Source organism: Rousettus aegyptiacus, unplaced genomic scaffold (genome assembly GCF_014176215.1).
Source record: "Rousettus aegyptiacus isolate mRouAeg1 unplaced genomic scaffold, mRouAeg1.p scaffold_m13_p_10, whole genome shotgun sequence".
Taxonomy (NCBI): domain Eukaryota; kingdom Metazoa; phylum Chordata; class Mammalia; order Chiroptera; family Pteropodidae; genus Rousettus; species Rousettus aegyptiacus.
The window spans coordinates 79,689,322-79,713,840 of NW_023416285.1; the positions used below are offsets into that span (position 1 = coordinate 79,689,322).

At 35.9% G+C, this 24,519-nt stretch overlaps 1 protein-coding gene across 12 annotated transcripts in view; it reads left to right on the forward strand.

The window, feature by feature from the left end:
* The window catches only part of ZNF438 (zinc finger protein 438), a 157,216-nt gene that overhangs the window by 68,416 nt on the left and 64,281 nt on the right, over nucleotides 1-24,519 (forward strand). For 7 of the 12 annotated variants that reach the window (XM_036228059.1, XM_036228065.1, XM_036228063.1 and 4 more), the window contains one exon: nucleotides 10,873-24,197. The exons of 1 other annotated variant lie outside the window; for it this stretch is intronic. In XM_036228059.1, coding sequence (XP_036083952.1) covers nucleotides 24,122-24,197 — 76 coding nt within the window. In that variant the 5' untranslated portion in view covers nucleotides 10,873-24,121. The remainder of the gene's footprint in view (nucleotides 1-10,872; nucleotides 24,198-24,519) is intronic. 4 more of the 12 variants (XM_016160106.2, XM_016160113.2, XM_016160114.2 and 1 more) reach the window with 2 other exon arrangements.

Here is a 24,519-nt window from a genome sequence, read left to right on the forward strand (position 1 = left end):
AAAAATGGATGATAAAAATGGGACATATGGACTAAAAGTAGGACACACAGTGAATCTCATAAAAGCTCCTGTATTTGCTTCAGGAAGATCACAAATTTTGCTCTATGCTCTCTAAAGAGACCTTTCATAAAATGTGATGTGTTTTCTAGTTTTCACAAGGTCAAAATTTATCAGCATTTTAGGAGAAGCCTAATAATTATAATTCAAAGAAAATATGTATCCTTTTAGTCATAGAACAACATGCTGAACTCTGTCCTCAACTTCATCCTTACAGTAAGAAACTGAAGACTTTTTCTCTAGATCTGTTCTTAAACTTGCCTTCAATACAGTCTAATGGCTTACCATCAAAGGCACAGTTATTAAACACTAATTCATATGTCAAGTGTAGAATATGTAGAATAAAAAATTAAAGTCTCTTTTCTCTATCTTCTTCTTTGTTATTTTCCTATTAGAGTGTATTTAAGTTGTTTCCAGTTTGTAGCTGTTATAATGCTTCAGTAAATATATTGGTGTTGGGCACACCTCCATTTAAAAAAAGATATGTGTGCATGCGCACATACACCATAGTTACATATACATGTGTGTATACGTGTGTGTGTGTATAAAATCACTTCAGTAACAACTATTATGTGTTCTAGCCTTCATAATTTATCTTTGTAAAGCAGTGCTTGTTTATGTTGTGTTTTAAAATCACTACTTTACACTACCAATGGTCTTAATTTTATATTCGTAATACTAGTCTTGCTTCATTCATGAGAAAGTATCTAAATAACCATTTATTACATAAACGAAAGGACAACCTGAGCATGAATTTTTGGGCTTGATTATATATGTACAGTAGTCTACTTAGTAATAAGGTGGATGGTTTTCATTGTAATAGTTGAAGTTTATTATGTTTGAAAAGTAGTTTGTTTAATATCTCTGAGAAAGTTGGCCTTTTTATCACTAAGAAATAATTTTACCTTGTATTGAACCATTCAAATTATTTCTGAATTATATCTAGGTTTTGGCTTCTGCTTACAACTGGGTAGTAGAAAGAGATGGCAGAACATTGTGGCCCTTGCAACAATTTAAATAAACTTAAAAAAATTATTGTTGCAGTAACCTATTATTACATAATAAATTTCCCTAATACTTAGTGGTTTAAAACAACAGCTGTTTTATATAGCTCATGATTCTGTGGATGAGAATTAAGGCAAGTCTCAGTTGAGTGATTTTTCTCTTCCATGTTGCATTGACTAAGATCACTAGATGACACTCATCTGGAGGGTACAAGATATAGATAGATAGATAGATAGATAGATAGATAGATAGATAGATAGATAGACAGACAAACAGAGTTTTGGAAGAGGTGGAAGACAGGGTGCACATGACCTTTCCAGCATGGTAGTCTTAGGCTAGTCAGACTTCTAATACTTTGGTTTGGGGCTCCTAGAAGTAATTTTTCAAAAGATAGGAAATGACCAGTGTCGGTGTCTTAAGGATTAAAACTGGAAACTGGCACCACATCATTTCTACTGTATTCTGTTAGACAAAGCCGTCCCAGAGCCCTCCCAATTTCATTACTGCTCGTGATTCTATGGGGAATCATAGGCAATAACTCTTAATGAAAGAAGTGTTAGAGAATTCATGACCATCTTAATCAACCCCAGTCCACCTTTTGGCCATAGTTGATTACATTCCTCCTATATTGAAAATATACTCAACCCCTTCCAGGAATTGTGAACTTCTCATCCCATTATGGCTTTAGCTTCAAGATTAAGGTCCAGGATCTTGTTATTTAAGTTGGGTCCAGATATGCAGGAAGCTCCACAGATATAGTTCTTCTCAAGAGGCAAGTTACTTACTCAATATATAATGGAGAGGCAGGCATAGAATAACTGCAGTAAACACTTCCATTCAAAAATGAGGAACTAGGGGACACATAGTTTTCACTAGTCCATAGTAATTTTGAAATTCTAATATAGGAGGTGATATTCCTACTCCTTGGTAGTGATTATTCATAGCTCCTGGCTTCACCCTCTCAGTTCCAAGTCATCCTTCTCTTTCTATTAGAAATGGTTCATGTTTACAACTGAGTAGCCTTTCCAGCCTTAGTTCCTACTTGTAGAAGTTTTAAAGTCTAGAAGCCATTTTCATTTTGTGGTCTCCCTGCTCCTTTCAGTCCAATCCGACATAATTCCTTTGTAAATATTGTCAGATTCCTGTATATCAAAATATAATCCACTTCATTAGACAGAAGCAACAGCTGTATTTGTTTTGAGACAGGCTTTTTTTCTACTTCAGACTGAGAGTCAAGGTGTTATAAGACAATACCTATAAGATTCCTAGCTTTTCTATTTGAAAGAGCCCAAAAGGTATACCCTCAAGATTCCTAAAGGTGTTTTATCTAGAAGAGTATGAAGCACACTCTTAAGATTCTTAGAACTGAACTAGATACTACTTTAAATCGTCTTGCAGTCTCACCACAGTGTTTTACAGCCACACTCCGGAGATTTTTTATCCTGAAACCATGCTTTATTGGTAGAACCCTAGATTTGATATTTACTGTGAAGCTATGTCTTTTTCCTCTGTAGAGAACGGGAATGAGAAATTGTTTTCTATTTGAAAAGAGCAAGTCCTGGTGCTTTATGTTTCCTCTAAATTCTGTTTGACCATGAAACAGATCTTTTTAAAAAGCTCACCGTTTTCTATGCATACCTTATTATACATGGCTAAAAGAGACCAACACTTTCAGCCTTCTGCCTAGAAACCTCCCTAGCCAAATCTACCACTCTATTGGCATATTTTCCTTTTTCTGTTATACAAGGAATAGTGTTGTAAACTACCCACAACTGTGTAAGAGAAGCTGTCATGTTAACATTTTCACTAATATCCTTCAAGCTTTTCTTAACAATCTTCTTGAGGCTCTTCCAACTTCTTCTTATCACCTGGACCCAAAGCCAATGCCACATGTTTTAAGATTTTTATTACAGAACCCCACTTCCGTGTACCAGAATGTCATATAATTCTGTAACAAATTACATAAAATTACAATCTTAAAACTAAAACCATTTTATTATAATTCACAATTTGTGAGTCAGTAAAAGGGGTAGACTCAGTGAGTAGTTATTCTTTTTGTAGCATCAGCTGAGGTTAGTTGGTGGCATTTAGCGGGGAAATGAACTGGTTTGGAGGATCCAAGACAGGTTTACTCACATTTCTGGTACTTTGACAAGGATCGCTCAAAAGCTAATCTTAGCTAGGGCTGTAAACCAGAGTAGCCTCTCCAACGTGAGTCTTACCATAGTTAGACTATGATGCTAATAGCACAAAAGACAGGGAAGAGGAAATAGATGTGGTTCATTGTAAAATTCTTATGTTGTATGTGAAATGGCATGCTGTTATGAGAAGTTAGGCTGTGATAAGTTAAAGGTCTATATTTTAAACATCAAAGCAATTACTAAAACTACAAAAGAAATAGGTGTATCTATTAAGCTGATAAGGGAGATAAAATAAAACACTCAAAAACTTTAATCCCAGATAAGGCAAGCAATAATGAGGAAAGGAAACAAAGAACAGATTGGGACATAAAGAAAATAAAATATTTAAATCAAATTTAAACATTGATAATTACATTAAGCATAAATGGTCTAAATACTCTGATAACAGAGATTACCAGACTAGATAAAAAAGCCAGATCTACTAATTACATACTGTCTACAAGTCCTCTTTAAATATGAACACACAGGTTAAAAGTAAAAAGATTTTAAAAGATACACAGTGCAAACAAACTGGAGTGGCTACATCAATATCCAACAAAATAGGCTTCAGAACAGGGAATTTTACTAGTGATATTGAGAAATAGTTCAATCAAACAAAAAACAATCCAAAAAGTCTGTGAGCCCGATACTTGAAGCAAGTAAGCCGGGAATTTCCCATCAAGATGGTAGAGTTAAGGAAATGCTGTGTTTGCCTCCTCTCCCAACTACATCAAAATTACAACTAAACTACAGAGCAACGATCATTGAAAATCACCTGAAGATTAGCTGGACAGAAGTTCTATAACTAAGGACACACAGATGCAACCAAGACAAGACTGGTAGGCAGGACAGAGGTGTGGAACAGGTTAGTCCCACAATCACGTATGTCAGTTAAGAACTGGGGGGTGTATTGCAGTTGTGGAGGTTCCTCCTGAGGATTAAGGAGTCTCTGCTCCAAACCAGGCTCTCCAGCCTAGGGTTCCAGTGCTGGGAATTGAGGTCTGCATAACTTCTGGCTGTGAAAATCAGTGGGTCTTGTGACAGAGGTCTGCTGGAGTACCAGGCATTCCTTTTAAAGGGCCTATGCATGGACTTACTAACAAACTCACTCACTCTGAGCTCCAGCACTGGGACAGCAGCTTGAGAAGCGCCAGAGACATTCAGAGAGGAACTGAATTGTCTGGCTTCAAGAAAGGGTTAGAGGGTAGCCATCTCCTAGGCAGAAGTGCTGGCAGAAGACATTATTCTTTTGTTGAGCCCTCCCCCACCCAATCTGCAAACAGAGGCAGCCACCAGGTCTGAGTCTCCATCAACCTGCATAACACTGTTTGCCTTACTCTGGTGATTCCCTGAGTCCCCACCCCACCCAGTATTCAGGACCACCCAAACTGCTTCCAGTGGCTTTTCCATACATACAGCCTGCCTTGGATTATGCTTCTATGGACTTTCTTAAAATCTCTCAAAAGTTCACAAACTCCAAACAAATCATGTGTGTCCTTGGCATGTCCTTTACCTCTTGCTGAGTGGCCCCAAGCTTGGTACTACTGGCAGCCAGTCTTGATTTTCAGGTTAGTCTTGGAAATTAAACAACACACTTTAAAATAAACTATGTTTCAAAGAAAAATCACAAGGAAAATTAGAAAATATTATGAACCATATAAATAAAAATCAAACTAATATTTATGCAGCTTAAGAGTCTGTAGAGCAGAGGTCCCCAACCCCCAGGCTGTGGACTAGTACCAGTCAGTGGCCTGTTAGGAACCAGGCTGCACAGCAGGAGGTTAGCGGCAGGCTAGCAAGAGAAGCTTCATCTGTGTTCGCAGCCTCTCCCCAGCACTAGCATCACCACTTCAGCTCCACCTCAGATCATCAGGCATTAGATTCTCACAGGAGCACTGGTCCTTCATGTCAAAAAGATTGGGGACTGCTGCTTTAGAGGAAAATGTATACCTTTAAAATACTAGCATTAGAAAAGAAGAAAGGTCTAAAACAAACGATCCAACCTTTTACTTTAAGAACCTGGAAAAACAAAAGGAAAATAAACCTAAAGTACATACAAGATAGAAAATAAGTAGAAATAAACAAAATAGGATCTTGTAAAACATAAATAATTGAGAAAATTGAAGGGGGGAAAAAAGCTATTTTTTAACAGATCAGGTTAGTCGGTCTTTAGTGACAGTTCAGTGCTTTCAATGTATTGCAAGATATAAGAGGGTAAAGCTGTTAGTGTCTTTTAGGTCTAGGTTCAGAAACTGGTGGTTTGTCACATCCACCATATTTTAGCAGTCAAAGTAGTCACAGAGGTCACCTGAGTGCAAGGTGGTGGAAGGACATATATTCCCACTTTATAATTGGAGTGGTTTTAAAATATTTTTCATTTTTAATCATAGTCATATTTTTGAAGATCTCAGCAATGAGAGCAAAGAGGACTAACTGAACTGAAATTCCCAAAACAGAAGAGCCCATATGAGCTGAGATTTCTCATGGTCATCTTTTCTGAGTTTGTTTTCCCATAATGGACACTGGCTTAAAATCACGCTTTCTATGGGAGTGAGACTCTACTAGAGGAAAGAGAAACCACTGGAGTTTTGATGGTCATATAGTCTACTGAGGTGAACTACAACGTAGAGTCATCAGACACACAGGTTTTTCTTGTCGGTTGTTTGCTGAGCCTTGGGGCAGTATGGGAGGCTGGGAAGTTCAGCTGGAAATATACAGTGAAGTCGTCTTCAGCCTTGCAGTGTTTCAGAGATAGTCTCCATGGATAGTTTATGGTTCAGCTGCAATAAATACGCAACTAATTTCACCTTTGAGACGTTTTATATCAGAGGTAAACTGATTAGATTGAAGTGATCAGCTTCTCATTCTACCTAATAGAGGAAATGATGGACCTTCACTGAGAGAAAAATAACATCAACCACAGTTTTATGGTTGTTATATTCACAATATTAAGAATTCACTAAAAGTTATATATGTGAAAAATCAGGGGAGGGGGGAATGTGTCCAAAGAAGAATGAACAATACATGCAGATCCACCAATGATCTTGGAGTTACCAGACAAGAATTTTTAAAATTGTTTATAAATATGTTGAAGGAAATGAAAAGGTTAACAAAATGGATGAAGAGATGAAGGATATCAACAGAAAGTTGAGATCTATAACAAAATATAACAGGCAGATAAAAAATATAACAAGTAGATTTTTAAAAATCAATAAGGTTATAGAACATTTAAATAATAATGTTAATCAACTTGACCAATTGACCAATTATTGCCAGTATTCTACTTAGAGAACATTATTCACCAAAACTGCAGAATGCACATTATTTTCAAATGTAGATAGAACTTTTATTAAAATAGAACATATGTTAAGCCAAAAAGCAAGTCTCAACAAATTTCAAAGTATTGAAATCATATAGTATATGTTCCACAGTGGAATTAAAATAGAAGTAAGTAAGAGAAAGACTTAAAAAGGCCTCAGTTTGCTTGGAAGATAAGCAACACACTTTTAAATCTATGAGTCAAAAAATACAACCACATTAGAAAATATTTTGAACTGAATCAGTATCAAAACTTGTAAGACATAGTTAAAGTAATACTTAGAATTGTATAGTTTTAAATGCATATATTTACATGTAAGTGCTAACAAGCTGCCATCTCAAAAAGCTAGAAAAAGAAGTGTAAATTAAATTCAAATAAGCTAGAAGGAAGAAAATAATTAACAAAGAAAGAAGATGTAGAGAAAATGCGAAAAGTAAAAGTTGTGTCTTTGAAAAGGTTGACGTTTGAATAACCCCTATTATGAAAAAAGAGAAAGCTTAAATTGACAATATGAGTATAAATACGAAGCAATATTAGAGGTCCAAGAACTTTCTGAAGGGTCAGAAAATATTACAAACAACTTTAGGTCACTACATTTGGCAGCTTATGTAAAATGGACAAATTCCTTGAAAAATACCATTTACCAAAATGACGCAAAAAGAAGTAAAAATTTTGAATAGTGCTATATTTTTTAAGGGTGTCAAATCCATAATTAGAAAACTCCCTACCACTAATAATGTTCTTCAGCTGAATTAGGTCTCAGTATCGGATCTTTGAATGCTTTTAAGAAATTCAAAACTTCAATGTGGCTGACAAGTTCTACACTCAACCCACTTTCCATATATAGTTTCTTTCAGATTGATTTCCATTTATTCACATCTTTTTTGTTGAAGTATAAGGGGACCAATTAATTATGCCATATTTTCTGCTTCCAACTTCTGAACCCTTTGAGAAATAAACATAACTTAGAATAAAAGTATCACCTTCATCTGTATAAGAGTGTGCTTACATCTGCATCTAGTCTTCCTACCCTTTCAAATTGGACTGACTTGACTTGCTCTGTTGAGTTTACCATGTACATGAGAGGAGGACATATGTGGGTTTGGGAAAACAATTTCTAAGAGGTAGTGAGAAACTAATGACATTTGTGACCAGACTTTTGCCCTTTCTCACCAAACAGATAAGGCAGAGAGAGAGAGAGAGAGAGAGAGAGAGAGAGAGAGAGAGAGAGAGAGAGAGAGAGAGAGGGGAAGGGGTGGGGGAGGTGGAGAGAGAATAGTGATTTGTCACCTGTCAACCTGGGTGAAGCCCTACTCATCCTCTCTTTTTCCTAGGGGTCAGACGTACTCTACTCAAATAGGACCAGTAGTTCCCCTGTTAACCTACTTCTGGTTCCCTACATCATCTGGACCCTCTGTTTTGAATGTTTTTATAACTTTGGTCTTTCCTCAGAACTCTTCTCTCCTCCCCAGAAATTTAAACCTGACTCTTGTAGACAGTGCCATTTTTTTTTCACAGCCATCTCAAGAAAAATACTGAATTTTTCTAACTCAAGATTTTAAAGGAGGGTTGATGAATTTCTTTGTTCTTCACTGTCAGTTTAGTGATCAGTGTGCCCCCCACTTTGTGCGTGAGTTCCTTCTGACTCTTAAGCTACCATCTCTCCTTGCTAAGTTTTGTTATTGGTTGACTTCAGGACATTACTTCAGCTTCCTTAATTATGTCAGTTAGCATCAGACTAGAAACTCTGCTCTCCATCCCATACCATGTGATTATAGTCTGTTTCTCCTAATTCATATTTTTGAGTTTCTGATATTCGGAACTTTTTTAACTTGCTCAGTTTTATCAACAAGAATCATTCTAAGATCTCAAATACTAAAATTCCCTTCTCTTTTTCTTTCTCTTCTTCTCTGGCATTTTTTTGCTCTCAAACTCTTAAGTTCAGATATTTCTTTATGTACTGCCTCTTCATCTCTCCTTCCCTCCCTCTTTCTTTCACTCTGTCTCAATAAATAGCCTTACCATTGGATGTTAACTCCCTCAACTTTACCCCCTTACACACAGTTTTTACTTATATCCATCACTCATCCTTTCTTTCATTTCTAATCACAGAAAACTGTTTTTCCTCTTTAATATGTCCAACTCTCTGAGTTCTTGTTCCCATCTTCTCTTGAACTTGCTCCATTATTTATTTTTCTCCTTCTACATCTTGTACTACTATTAAAAAGTGAAAAGCAAAAACAATGAAAAATGTTAACTTTCTGATGATTCCAGGCTTCTTAGAAGAGTAAACTTTACTAGTTAATCCCCTCTTCTCCTTTTTCTTTAATCACACAGTTATTTGAAGTGTTTGTTCTCTTTTACTGCCTTCCTGAAAATTCTTTCTAAGGTCACCAGTTAAATCCTTCTTAGCTCTCCTTCTGGCCTAAAAAGGCAGGGCAATGTATTTCTTCTTTCTTGACTTTACTGATGGACATCAGTCTTTTATGGGAAGTCTCCTTCTCAAATAAATAAGTCTTTTAGGAAATAAGCAAACTGTTCTGTTGATTTGCTACAGCAAGAGAGACCACATGGATGATTCCGAAGTGATATCTTCTTTGAGGAAATGAGTTTAGGGATTTCTTGATTATAGGTTAGACTCTGAAATTCAAGGGTAAGATACCAGAAGTTAAGATGAATCTTTAAATTGATTTTTTAAGGTAATAGTAAATGCACACAACACATGGTTGTGATTGAAAAGAAAGGTCTGTTGAGGCCCAAGACACTCTGCATTTGTAACTGTATATATGGATGGTGGTAATTGTTCCAGTTCTCAGTCTTACATAACTGATGGGTGATTGTTCTGGTTCTCCTTGTCAAGCATGTATATAGTGCATTTTTTACTTTTTACTTTCATTGCATTTGTCTTGGTTTCTTCTTATCTTGACAATTGCAGTAATTATATCTCTTTTGAATTTTCTCATAGTAACTCTTACTCCAGAACTAGAGCGATCTTTCTAAAATACAAATTCTAATGTGTTGTCTCTGGAAAAATCCTTGATGGCTTCTTTTATGTATAAATAAAACCCCATGTATTGAATGCAGTATTCAACCCCTTTTACTCAACTTCAAATTCCAATCCTTGTCTATGAGTCTGTCAGTCTCTTGCTTCTCCTACCCTCTCTCCTTCCCTCCTTCCCTATTTTCCTCCCTCCCTTCCCTATTTTCTACTTTTCTCTACCCCCAAACTGTATTCTTATAGAGTGTATTAACTATTTCTGAGCTCATGCTATGCATTATGGCCTCTATGCCTAAAATAAAGTAATTTTTATTTCTTCGTGAATGTTGTTGCCAAACCTTACCTGTATCTGATTGTTAAAAAGTTTTAGCCCTTAAAACTCCTATTTAAGTTTTACCTTTACAGAATATAATAGAACACTATAACACAGTACCACAGACTGGGTTACTTAAATAACAGAAATTTATTTGCTCAGTTTTAGAAGCTAGGAGTCCAATATCAAGGTGTACCCAGGTCTCATTCCTTCTGAGGCTCCTCTCCTTGGCTTGTAGATGTCTACCTTCTTCCTGTATCGTCACATGGTCTTTTTACTGGGTGTACATATCACTGGTGTCTCTCTGTGTGTCCTAATCTCTTCTTATAAAGACACCATCAGATTGGATTAGGGCCCACCATAAAGGCCTCATTTTAACTTAATCACCTCTTTAAGGGTCTTATTTCCATATACAGTCACATTCTGAGGTACTTGGTGGTTAAGGCTTCAACACATGAATTTGGGGGATGGGGGACACAATTCAGTCCATAAAACAGTCTGCCCACACATTCCCTGTAGTAATTAATTAACCCTCTTCAAAATCCCATAGCACCTCGTATAACTTGTAGCACTTATTGTATCTGCCTTGATATTGAGCTATCCACGTTCGTGTCTCCTCTGGTGGCTTGTGGGTTTCTTAAGGACAGGAACTCACTCTCTTCAACTTCATCTCTCTCTGCTCTAGTACTGAATAGGGCTTGATTGCTGGCTAAATTTTAAATGTTTAAATCAGGCTAAATAGCTAATATATTTTCCAGAAATTTTAGGAAATCAACATAAAAATATATGAAGGGACTGTGTTATATCTCCTATTTTAGAAGTCTTTGAGCATAGCTTGAGATTTTTATCTTAGGTCCTTAAATTATACATAGTATAAGTAGTATCAATTTTATAGGACTTCATATAACTCTTTTATGATCTTTAAGGTGTAATCATATAATTGGTTTCTATAAGCTACCTATCCTTTCAATTTTATTACTTTCATTAAATTTGTTTGCAGATGAAGATGAATGCTTGTCTCATCCAATACTGAAAATTTGAAGTTTAGAAGACATCGATAACTCAAATAATTTCAAGTAAGTTCACTCACATCCATCTTTAGCACCAGCTTAAGATTGATTTAAAATATAAAGAATTAAATCTACCTTTAGTTGACTCTTTCTCAACTCTCAAATTTCTCAGAAGATCTTATAGTCACCTTGTATTTTGAATCACACATTTTAGAAATAGTGGAAAGATGATTTTTTTTATTAAATTGCATGTGATTATTAAAAATATAATGTTTAAACTCATGATATTATTTTTAAAATGAGGCTAGCACCTCAAAGTAATTATTTTGTATCAAGTCATTAAGTCTCAACTGTGTGTCAAACAGTGTTTTAAAAATGGTTTTTGCATTCTAACTAATATTTGTTTTTTGGTTTTTAAAGCCTTTATATGGCTTTTCTAAATGATTTTTGCATTCTTGATTATTAAAGGGAGATAATTTGCAGTTTACTGGCATGTAAACCTTACATGTTTATTTATTCAGAAACTCAGCTTTAAAAAGTCATCTTAACCGACCTCAACTCTTAGAATTATCTCTCAATGATCTGTTTTTATTCTCTCTTCCTCTATTGTGTGTTCTGCTGCCAGATAGATCTGTGTGTAGAACCACTCCAATAATATTAAAATGCTTTAATGGCTCCCCACTCACTCTTAGAGGGAATCTATGCTCCTTTGCATTCAAAACCCTCTACCACGCTGCTAAATATATACCTCACTTTAGCCAACTAGACCCTTTTCTATTCTCTAAATTCTCATTGTTCTTCATGTCTATGTTCTGATATGTTGTTTTTCTTGATGTTTTTCTATGATGTTCCATGCTCTTCCTTTACTGTTTCTTCTGCCAGTTGAAATCTTGTGCAAGCTCTAAGGCTCAGCCCAGACATAAGCTCCTCCATGAAGCTTTCCCTGATTGCTCCAGCTAGAAGCGCTAGCTCACCTTTGTTTTGATCACTAAGATAGTACATTTTGCCATGCAGCTTTATTATTTGCATTTATGTCTATCTTATCTCCCATCCTAAGTTGTAAGGATCATAAAATTACACCCCTTGTCTGACTTATTTTTCTCTCTCACCGTGTGCAGCAAAGCCTTTAGTAGTGCTCAGTAAATATTTGTTTAATAAATTAAGAATGTTCCTGGATTTTTCTGCCATCATCCTGGCTGTCTTTCATTCTTATAGACACATATGGTTTGCATTCATGGCAACTATTCATTCCTGTTATGCACTCCTGGCAGATGTCCACTCTGCCATTTTATCCTAGGAAAATACTGACCATAGTGTAATTAACAAGACATAGTCAGTTCTCAACCTAAGAAATAAACTGTATTCCAAAAGTCATGTCTAATTCTGTTGTTTGGAATGCAGAAAGCATTTTTTCCACAGAAACAATGTTATAAATAGTGGTTAGGTTCTCGGCCAGCCCTCCTAAGACTATTTAACTCATAAATACCAGTGCTACTTTAACTATAGGCAGCCACCATGTATAACATTGTTTTGTAGAGGAAGTTTAGCTTTGGATATGGAAGCACATCTCCCATACCCTAGAGGCAGCAACAGTAACTTTCTGGACAGCTTGAGCAGTACTAGGGCCGAAGACCAGGACTGGGGCTCTGGTAGTGGTTCACCATATTTTATACTCTCATGCCAATAGTTTTATGGTTTTCAGTATTTGCATAAGAGACATTTACTTGTAGGTTGCTGATACTCTCATGTCTTCTGAATTGAAGGCGATGGGATACTTGCTCTTCTGATCTTGCCCCACAGTAGGTTAGGGTGGTAAACAGGGCTTCACCTGTTGTATCACATAGGTGGGTCATTTTTAAGTCAGATATTGACAAATTGGGAACTGTTTTACTATGTCCCCCTTCCTGTTGTTCTACAGACTTATGGGAATCAAATATATAAACATGGGAAATAATTCTGTTATAAGAAAAAATACACTTATAGGTATCGACGTTATATCTGACATCACATCAGCTTTGGTCAATAAGTGATTTTTGTTTCTTCATTGTGCATAGTGATACTTCCCATGAAAAATACGTCAGTGTATACATGAACAGCCCTGGAGGTTGACAGTTTATGTTGTCAAGCTATAAGAAAAACACTTCATAAATTTTAGAGAATTTAATTTGTTCAGTCATCATCAGCTTTGAGCACAGGAGTGAATGTCTGCTTTATGCCTAATGCTGCCGTAGATGCTGGGGCTGGGGAGTAAGAACCACATACTATGCAAAGTTTGCTTTCCCTCCAGGAACCTGAAATACAGGGAGTGAATTGTGAAAGAAACACACGCAGTTCAAACAATGTTATTAACTGCATAAAATACTTCTTGATGGTAACAAATACTCTTAGGATTATCAGAATGGCAATATCATTACAATCCACCATGGTTGTAGAGAAAGCTGTAGGATTTCGGTTTGTCTTAGAGGAATGGTGTAGTTTAAATAAAGAGCTAGGAGAGGAAATGATATTCCAGGTTGGATTAACAACATGAATAGGGAACTAGAGATATAAAAACAAACAAATAAGTAAACAAAACAGCATTACTGGTTGGAACAGAACGTTTAGTTTATATTGGGTGAGATAATAGGAAGGAAACTTACACTAGTGGTTAAACCCTGGCAGTGAATAAGAGTTATCCATAGATATTTTTAAAAATACAAGTTGCTAGATCTTTCCCCAGAGCTAATAAATAGAATTTCTGGGGCCTGGGACCTAAGCCTGTTTTTCTTTTAAGTCACCCCTAGTAGTTGAGAAGCACTGAATTAGAAGGATAGGCCAAATTTAGAAGAGTCTTGAATGCCATGATGAGTTGCGCCAATGCCCCTCAAGCAATGGGAAGCCCTCGGAGGTTTCTGAAATGGGTGACATGATCTAATTGGTGAGTGCCAATGTAAATGATTCGTCCACTGCATGTGAATGGAAGAGAAATAAGAAACAGCTTGAATCATGGCAGTGATAGTGGGAAAAAAAGAGAAAGTCACATTTTTAAATGTACTTAGATGTGTATGAGTTGGTGATGTCAGCCTTGACCTCAGCATAATGTGTTTTATAAGCTGATTATACAACTTCACCCTCATTAATTTGATCTCTTTTCTCTTACGACCTGATAACTTAAACAGTAATTTCAACCAGTTGCATTTAATGGAAGAAGACCATTGTTTACTCATGTACACATCCAACTCATAATAGTAAGTGAAGTTATGTATATGAGGAATATGACCTAACATAACCATTATAAAGCACTTAATAACCACCCATATATACAGTAGCACAACCCCGGTCCTGCAGGATTTTTCCAAAAGCCAGAGACACATATATAAGATAGTTATTGGCACATAATTTTCTAGCATTAAGTTGAAATTTGAAGAAATATTCTAAGTCATGCTGTGCATTTTAATATTTTAGCATCAGATTTGATAATTGCTTAATTTTTCTGGTAGAAGATCTATGTCTGCCTCCTGACAATAGCAACCATACTTTGAGCTTATGCTTCTTTCTCTCCTGCCCACATCCATGGTCAGTGTTGCCCCTTGCCTCCTATTCAGGCCCATCCTCTACTAGTTTCTCGTGAGCACCCCCATCCTATCCTCACCCAAGTGAGCCAGCAAAGAGGAAATTTAAAGGAGTGAGATTTGAAGTTTTCTTGTGGCACTGACAAGTTGGACGATCCTGAGGATTTGCACTTCTGGGCCATGTGGGACACGACAGCTGTGAGATCAACATTCAGGAGTCTCAACCATGCCATAAATTGGAAATAATTTATACTTCATTGATGCATTTTGAATATTTTATGTTTGGAAACAATGAGCCATATTCACTAGAAGAGAATATGTTTAAGGTGCAGTGTTTTGAGTGACATGACCCCTTTTAAAAAGACTCCATATCATGGATTTTTAAAAAAAGAACCACTAGCTGGGCTATTCTCTAATAGTACATACCTAACAGCAATTTCTGCTGTGGTCTTCTTTGCCTGTGACAATGAATTTATTGTTGTGTTATTAATGTTGCCACATCTCTTGAGTTAGTTTTCTATAGCTACTTAGGTTTTCAGTAATCATCCAGATGTTTAACCAGAGAATGGATGGTCTGCTTAGATTTTAGAGATCCTGTAGGAGAAAGGGAAGAGAAGGAAACTAACAGTTGTTGAGTTCCCAGTCTGTGCCATGTTTTTTAAATGTATTTTATAATTAACCCCATTTTACGAATGACCAGCTTGGGATTCAGAGAGATTTAAAAATTCTTTGATGTCAGAAGTCAAGTCAGTAGTAGAACTTGGTTTTGATCCCAGATCTGCCCATCCAATTGTCTAAACAGACTGGTCTTACCAGTCTGCATGACTTTTATTGTTGGGAAAGATCGCTGAACACAGAATCAGGGACTTTGAGTAGAAGCTTTACCTCTGTCACTAACAATCTTGAACAAGTTATTTAATGCTCTCAACTTCAGTTTCCTCATCTGTTATACAGGGATAAGCCTGCTTTAGTGACCATTTGAGATTATTGTGAGATTAATAAACTAGGGATTTTCAGTATGATTTTACAGGTATAAAAACCAGTGGAAGATTGAGAGATTTTTAATTTAAGCAAAAATAAATTTTAAAAAGCACCCCAAGCATTAAATGAGATGACTTGGATAGATTTTGTGGTATTTCACTTTTTAACATTGCTCTACAGACTTTCCAAAATAATATTTGTCAATGTCACAAGTCCGAAACACCATGATATGCCAAACTGCATGACTGAATCTAATATCTCAGTGTAGTAGAGTCTTGGCTACATTTCAAGTACCTCCTTTTACTTACCAGAACTGGTTATTAGTTTTTATACTGTATCAAATAGGTCTGAACTTTGGTAGATACTGAAGAAATATTCCCGGCCAATGAGGACTCAGATGAGTCTAAGCCTACTAAGTAAGTAGCAATAGACTTAACAGAATAGAGTTGATCTTAACATTCTCAAAACAATTCTTTACGTTTTTGAAGTTTTTTTTTTAACAAGCTTGATTAATAAAGTCATATTTTGTAAAACTGATTTCACAAAACTGCTTTTCAAAAATGTTTCCAGGTTCTGGCAGCTTTCATAAGTTTCAGTATAGTGAATACTGAAAGATAACTATGAACCATTATAATCTACTTATGCTTCTTTCAACCACACATGTAAGATATAAGAAATTTAGGGAACTCTTTAAGTTATAAGGACAGCGCTATAGGAATGAAGTGGCACAGAGCCTAAGAAGTACTAAGGTCATATATCCTAGGCTTTCCCCAAACCTTTACCCAATTAAAGCTGTAAGTCTCTTATACATTGGACTGACAAAGACAACTGCCTTAGGAAGGCCAGCTGACACAGTAGAGGAATGGAATTAGACTTTAGATATGGATCCAGAAGAGTGCACCACCCTGGGTGTTCAGTCTTGAATTCTGAAGTGTATACATCTCTCTGCATCTGCCATACTCAGTACATCCCGGAGGGGGTTCCCTAATCCTCAGGTGTGGACTTCCACATGGCTCCTAGCACCAGCACTTCCTGCTTCCTACATCTGGTAGATGGGTGATTCCACTTAACACCTGGTCCAGTGAGGTGAAAGGGAAAGTAGACATGGAAAGCAGAGAAAACACAAAAAGCAGAGATTGTGGATAGATTTGGTCCATAGATGTGTCACGTTTGGCTTACATAATGCTTGTTTTAAACATGAATAGGTTTTTTACTAGTGTTATTTTAAGTAGTTACCTATTTAGTTTGCTATTAACAAATTTAATGTACAAATCCAGATTTCTGAGTTCTCTTGAAAACTATGATCTGGCAACTTTAGTTCTACTTTTTCATTTGGCTATAATCAAGAAGAGTAATAGAAGCTGCCTCTTAGTTGAGAGGCTGTGGTTTTCGGTTCTCACAGCCCCACCCCTGGCTGTTGATTTTCTTTAAATAGAATTAAGAGGAAAGTTAAATGTTACTTAGACTGCCATCTGTTAAAATTGGAAATAACAGGTTGATAGGATGGCATATTTTGGTATAAGTGAAAGAAAGTATATAAGTTTCATAGGGTTATCATAACAAAGTACCATAAACTCGGTGGTTGAAACAATGAAATTTATTCTATCACTGTTCTAGGTGGATAGAATTCTGAAATCAAGATTTTGGCAAGGCTGTGCTCCCTCAGAGGCCACTGGGGAGCATCCTTCCTGCCTCTTCCAGCTTCTGGTAGCCCTAGATATTCCTTAGTTAGTGGCAGCATAACTCCAGTCTCTACCTTCACATTCTTGTGGCTGTCTTCCCTCTGTGTCCTGATTTTTCTCGTACAAGGATAGCAGTCATATTTCATGAGGGCCCACCCTGATCCAGTATAACCTCATCTTAACCTAGTTACATCTGCAAAGACACTGTTTCCAGACAAGGTCACATTCACAGATACTGGGGGTTAGGACTTCAACATAGCATTTGGGGAACATAACAACCCATAATACGTGGCATATTTCTTTGTGGAGTGCAGAGCAATAGTTTAAGAACAGAGATCCTTGAGACTGAGTGCCTGGATTCATATTTATAACTTATTTGCTCTGTGGTCGTAGATAAGTTGCTTACCCCATTCAGTTCCTTCATGCCCTCATCTATAAGAGGATAGTAAACCCTACCTTACAGGGTTGAAGTGAGGACAAAGTGAGTTAATACATATAAAGCACTTAGAGCAGTGTGTGGCACATGCTAAGTACTCAGTAAATTGAATTGTTTTATTATTATTATTATTATTAGCTATTATTCATATATAATTTCTATACATACAAGGAGTAATGGTGCCAAAAAACTATTATTTAAGATAGCATTGTGAAACAAACCATGGACAAACTGAGAACAGTAGACAGAAATGATGTATTAAAAAACAAAACTTAAACTAATTAAAAAAGAGAGTAAGAGACTGGAATTTTGATAGAATTTACTTTTTAATGCAAGTAAAATAATTGTAATATATTAAAAATGTTTAGCCTCCTCACTCTTTAGGTTACTGCATAGCACGTGAAACTGATAAAGACCCAGGCAGAACTTCAAACATAAAACTTAGATATTGACTGTTGGGTCGGTGATCACATGGCCTGTGGATAATTGGAGAAGTCATTCCAGGGAGAGCATCCAAAGAACACACGACCTCTAAGCATTCCTACCTATCTCCTTAGTACCATGTTATTACTGTCTATCTCCCTCTCATAAATTCTTAGGTTGAAATGATCCTGGTTTCCAGTCTCTGGGTCAGAGATTGAGACTGAATAATTCTTTGAATTTAAATCATACTTTTTATCCTAAGCAATTGTTTTGAGATGTTATTTCATTTTTCTATGTAGTCTTTATGTAAGGCAAGCATACACTTCGAGTTTGTTTTTTTTGTTGTTTTTTTTTTGTTTTTTGTTTTTTCGTTTTTTTTTTTTAGTAAAAATTGAGAACTCTGGTAGAGAAAGTTTAAAGAGATAACAAAACTTCTTGAAATACCTGGATTAAAATTGTTCTGTAGGTTACTGGGTTTGTAGTACTATAGAATATATATGCCCCATTCTCAAAGATACTGCTGCTCTGAAAAGAGAATATTCAAATAAAATAAGAATATCTTACCTAAATGGTGAAAGGGGCATTGTACGTTTTATCTTAATAAAAGAAGTTAACCTATTTAATTTTTGGCAAAGAAGTGATGTTTTATAGTTCAAGTATTAGTAATTTAGAACATTTTGATTAAATGATGAATTCATCAGGACTCATTCAGTTGCAAGTGAAAGAAAGACAGCTCAAGCCAGTTTATGAAAATAAAAGGAACCTAATTGTTTATATAACTATGGTTTCCAGAGGTGCATCTGGCTTCAGGCATGGGTGCAGCCAGGAACTCAAATGATCTCATCTGGACTTTTTCAGCTCTGCTGGTTTCTTTATTTGTCATTCTTCAAATAGGCATATGATCAGTAAGATGACCACCAGCAGCAGCTTGAGACTGTCATCTTCCTAGTTTAGCATATCCAACAGAAAGAGAATTTGTTGGGCAAAACGTCTAGCTCTATGCCCCAGAGAAGATGCAGGTTAACACTCTTTGATCTCACATGTGATAAATAATCACTGGGGCCTGGAGAATGGGCTACTCTGGGGGGGGGGGGGAGGTGCATGTTTTCCCAATGCTGCAGTAGCAGGGCATGGCCTAGTGACTGAATGTTCCACTGAGGTCTCCTGGAGTGAGGGAGGCTTTCTCCGAAGGAATAGAAAGAAGGAAGATGGGAATGTGTGCTCAGCAGGACCAAAACTATCATAAATTCAAAGTATTATAAATGGTATGTGAAATAATTTAAGAGAATCTAACTTCTGAATATAAGATGGCAAACGAACTTTCCGCCTTCTCCTTAATTAAAAAAAAAAAATCCAAAACAAAGGAAATAAACAAAAATTCCAACTTTTTCTTTGATAAAAGGTAGGTGACACCAATAACTCTAACCCATAAATATGAACAGGAAGTGTATGATACTGTGACTTAGTAGAGTAGGAGAAGGTGAAAACTTAAGCACCTACAGAGGAGAATAACATTGACAGGAAGCAGTTTGGCCTTGCAGAGCCCTAGACAGTTCTATGATTAGAGGTATCAGGTTAGGCCAAAGGTAAGGCACAGGGCTAGAAACATCATAAGCTGAAATCAACTGGTCTGTAAAAGGACCACTTGGACACTCACTCAAGTTCTTATCCCATGCCAGCCAGATAACTACTTTCCCCACATCCCAGATGTTAGGAGGTCTATTCTCTGGAGAGGTTGAAACTACAGAGAATCTAGGCTCAAGGACAGAGGAACAGTAGAGGTTGAGTAAAGTCTGCCTTGCTCTTAGAGCCACAGGAACCAAACTTCCAAGTCCCAGAGAGAAACTGAATGGTCTCATAGAAAAACCCTATAGTGATTCACCTTCAGAGAAGGCCAGCTTGCTCTCCAGTTGCTTTTCATCGAAGCTCACCTTCAACAAGCTCAGCCCCACAGAATGAACCGACAACTTGGTACACTAATTTACATTTAAATAGGGATAGTCAGCAGTAGATCACCAGATATTTTGGAACGCCTCCAATATGAAAGCAGAGATAAACAGAAAGAAGTCTGAGAGACAAAAACTAGAGACAGCTGTAGAGACTTAAGAAACAAACTATAATTATTATCTTCAAAAATATGAGAAATTTTTGCATAGAAAATAACCTTTTAAAAAAGGAGAATTAAAGGAAAGAAGAATTAAAGAACAAGAAATAGCTTGCAGAAATTAAAAATGTGATAAATGAAAAATTCAGTAGAGGGATTGAAAGATAAATTCGAAGAAGAAAAAGAGATAATTCAGGAGTCCAACAGCTTACTAACACAAGAGAAAGTGGAAGAGAATTATTCAAGAAATAATATATTTTCCTAGAATAGAAGGAAGAGATAAATGTTAAAGTTTCCAGAGAAGAAAAAAAATTGCCAAAAAAATAAAAAAGTGTTTAGAATAAGAACAAACAAGAGACTTTTCGACATCAATACTGATATGGAAACATCTAAATTTATGAAGTGTTCTCTTAAGGGGTAACTTTTATCATAAAAAAGGCATTAACCTGAGAGTTACTGTCGAATATCTCTAAATAGAAAGTTCCTTAACACACTTAAAATATTCCATTTACAAATTTTTCATTATTTAAACTTATTTAAATTTTTGTGCAGTCGGAGGTACACCTGCAAATTTGTGTTTCGGAGATTTGGAGTATTTTCATGGTACTTATTCTGGTTCCACATTTTCTGATTCACTGTTTCACTCAACAGGTACAGATATTTTTCTCAAGGTACTCTGTGGAATTGATATTTCTTGTTTTGTATGTGTCCCAACATACAGTTATTTGCAGTGACAAAGTTTGGGTCCTACTCTCTTAAAATGTTTGGCTACTATTTTATACATATATAAAGCTAAATAATTATGAGTAATAAAATGTCAATATAGAATATTAATTTTTGTCTCATCTTTTATCAGTAAAGAAGACAAGAGTCCTGAATGCTATTTTCTTCTAAAAATTAGAGGAGGCATCAAAAGTTAACATTTAGTAGACATATTTTTCAAATTTTATTTATTCAAAAAAATGATAGTTTTAGGATTCAATGAATATTATTTACTATAGAACAAATATAATGTTATTTTGGTATTTTTAGATTAAAAATCTTCAAATTGCATTTTAGTGTCTAGAACATTCTAAATTTTAGTCTGTGAATACTGCAAAAGAAATGACCTTTTTAGGTGCAGTGGAATCCCTTCACCCCCTTTTCGGGTTAGTTTCTAAAGCCTAATGAAATGGAAAGCAAGTGTCTTTTCCCACTTAAAAAAGTTATATTGTATTCCTTAATGTATTATAATGAGGCCAGAATAATATAGAAAAATCAGGAAATGAAAGCGTGCCAGGATTTTTCTTGCCAATATAACTTTTTAGAATTGTGCTGAATTGCTTTTGCTATAAAAACCAGACCAACTAGTCTATTATGGATTCTTCAGGTGATGACATTTTGTAGAAGATTTTTGTGGGTTTTTTGGCTCAGCAAGGCCAAGAATTTTAAATTAGAGTTATAGAACTGGAAGGCATCCTCTTATTCATTTTACAAATGAAGGAACTGAAGTCCTGAGAAATCATGATTTATCCCAGGTCACCCAGTTAATAGCAAAGGTTGGGTGAAAATCATGGCCTCCTAGCAGTCAGTTCAGTGATCTTTGTAAGAGACCCTTTGGGTTTATTCACACCATTACATCAGTGTTCATAATTTATTGCATTAGGCCCAACTAACAAATTACAAATTGGTGCTTAATTTGCTAAAGCAGAAGGAACATTTAGAATTAGGAATAGTGACAGTAACAAAAAGCATGGGATGGCAAGAAGCATTTTGAAGAATCCTTGTCTAAGGTAGACGATGTCCCTTGATTAGGCTCTGGCTCTGCTCTCTAAAAGGAACTCCATTCATTATTCTCTAGGATCTGATTCTGACTTTTGGAAGGTTCTTTCTTGCTCAATTTCCTCCACGGTTACACCTATGTAGACATTGGGGAGTATACCCTCCTTAGAGGCTATCTAATCTTTGTTTCCTGCCTCTGCTCATGCAATTTGGCAGCTTGAGAATTGTTTTAAGGATCAAACCATTAAAGGCTTATTAGCAAGTCTTGTGGGTTTTTTGGCAATGTTATTCCCTTAGAAACTTAGTTGGCTTCTGATCTATCTTCTTGTAGTTAATCCCATGTGCTAGTAATAAAGTGACTACATGTCCCAGTTTGGCAGGAACAGTCATAGTTTATATCTCTTGTGCATGTTAAGTAATAATGTCCTCTTTCATTCTCTTAACTGTTTCAATTTAGACAATAAATTGTATGATTATTCTAGCCAAAAAGCACACCAAAAAAAACTCAAGCCTCATTTATTCTTTTGCTTCCTTATCCATTCCTCTCTCGCATTATGAAATAGATTTCACAGGAAGTTATCATACTTGATCTGCAGCAAGGCTGATGTCTCTCTGTTTACCTGAGAAAACATAACAGGCCACATTTGCTCAAAACCTTTTTCGATCTTCCCCCTTATTGTGTGAAATCTGGAAGCAATCAGCTTTTCCAGTCCTGGGAGCCCCCAAATTTCTGGATTCTCTTATTTCATTTCTGCTCTCAAACCTGTCAGTTCTTGCCTGTGCATATTTTTTTTTTCTTATAAATTCTCAAGAAATGCAGCAAATAATATCGTTATTCTAATATTATGTTTTCCACCTTTTTTTCCCTCCCTATAGCTATAGACTTGGTAGATACTCATTCTGCTTTTGAATCTATCTCAGGCATTTTTTTAAAAATTGAGGTATAATTTACATAAATACATAGCTCTGAAGCATTCAGGTCAATGAGGTTTGACAATTGTATACACCTGTGTAAATCACCACCCAAAATAGGATATAGAACATTCCCATTACCCAGGATAGATGTCCCTTTCCAGTTAATTCCCCACTTTGCTCCACTGGAAGCAACCCCTTGCCTTGTTGGCTTCTGTGACCATGGATTCCTTTGGGCAAGTGGTATTTTTATTAAGTGTTTTGTGATTGCATGACATAACTATCTTTCCATCCTTTATTCAATTTCTTCATTTCCTGTTGCCTGGCTGCTAAGCAGTTGCCAGATATTTTAGATTTTTTGTTTGGTCTACACTCCACTTAACTATACCATTTTTTATGTTAGTTAGGGAAAGCTAACTGCTGTAATAAATGGACTCCAAAAAAATATAATACCTTAAACCTAATTCAGATATATTTATTACTAATGAAACAGTGCATTGAAGGCATTTGTGATCAACAGGTGAGCTTTTATAACCTGGGCCTTTGAGTCCTGTAGCAAGTGGGGAAGGAGAGCATGAGCACACCTTACCTGCTTCTGAAAAGCCTCAGCCTGAGAACTGAGATTCAGTCGCTTCCACTGACATTCTTTTGAGGAGAACTATTCACAAGGCCACATGTGGTGCAAGGGGGAAGGGTTTGGAAATGTAGACTCTGGCTGGACAGCCATTTCTCAATGACAGCTCACAGGATGGAAAAGCAGTTTGGTTGATTAATAGTCTCTGTGTTAACAAGGTTAATATCACAGCTTTTATTTTGTTTTAATAACGTAATTTAGCAACATAATAACATATTGCTTTTCTTGTGTGTCTTCATATTACTCCCTTTGGGTTATATTTTTTTTGTTTGTTTTTGGAATAAACATCTTAGTATATGCAACTTAAAAAAAATGGTATTGCTATTCTGTGGTAGAAATGCTCAAAGCAAAAGCAACTTATTGTCCTTATTCTGATGAAGTTAAATTATCTCTGGGCATCAACAGATATAATTTTACTCTTAAAAGATAAGGATCTCTGGTATCACTATTTCTAGTCAAAATTTAACTAGAGATCTGAGCCAGGAAAAGAAAAAACTGTCATTATTGGCAAATTATATAATTGTCTATGTAGAAAATTTTCAAAACTCCAAAGCTAAAATCTTAGAATCAACTAGAGTGTTTAGCAAGGTTTTTGGATACGAAATAAACATAGGAAAGACAATTGCATTTCTGAAGACTAGCAACAACAAAACAGATAATGTAATTTTAAAAACATTTCGTTTTGAAATAATTAACATCCTACATAACCATGGTATATGTTTTTTCAAAACTAAGAAATTAATATCGGTATAATAATGTTAACCAAACTATGCCTTTATTTGGATTTCCCTAGTTTTTCTACTGACGGACTTCTTTCAAAATCACATCTAGGTAGGTATAGCTCTTTAGTCTACTCCAATTTGTAGCAATTTCTTGGTCTTTTCTTTCAGAGCCTGACACTTTTGAGGGTAGTGGTCAGATCTGTTGTAGAATGGACCTCAATTTGGGTTCGTCTGATGGTTTTTCCTGATTATATCACATACGTGGTGTCACTGGTGATGCTAACCTTGATATCTGCTAGGTTTCTCCACAGTGAAGCTACTATAGAAAATATAATTTTAAACATACACAATTTTAATAGCAACACAATATAAATAACACTTGAATAAATCTAAAAAATGTCAATGATCTTTATCGAGAAAGTTATAAACTT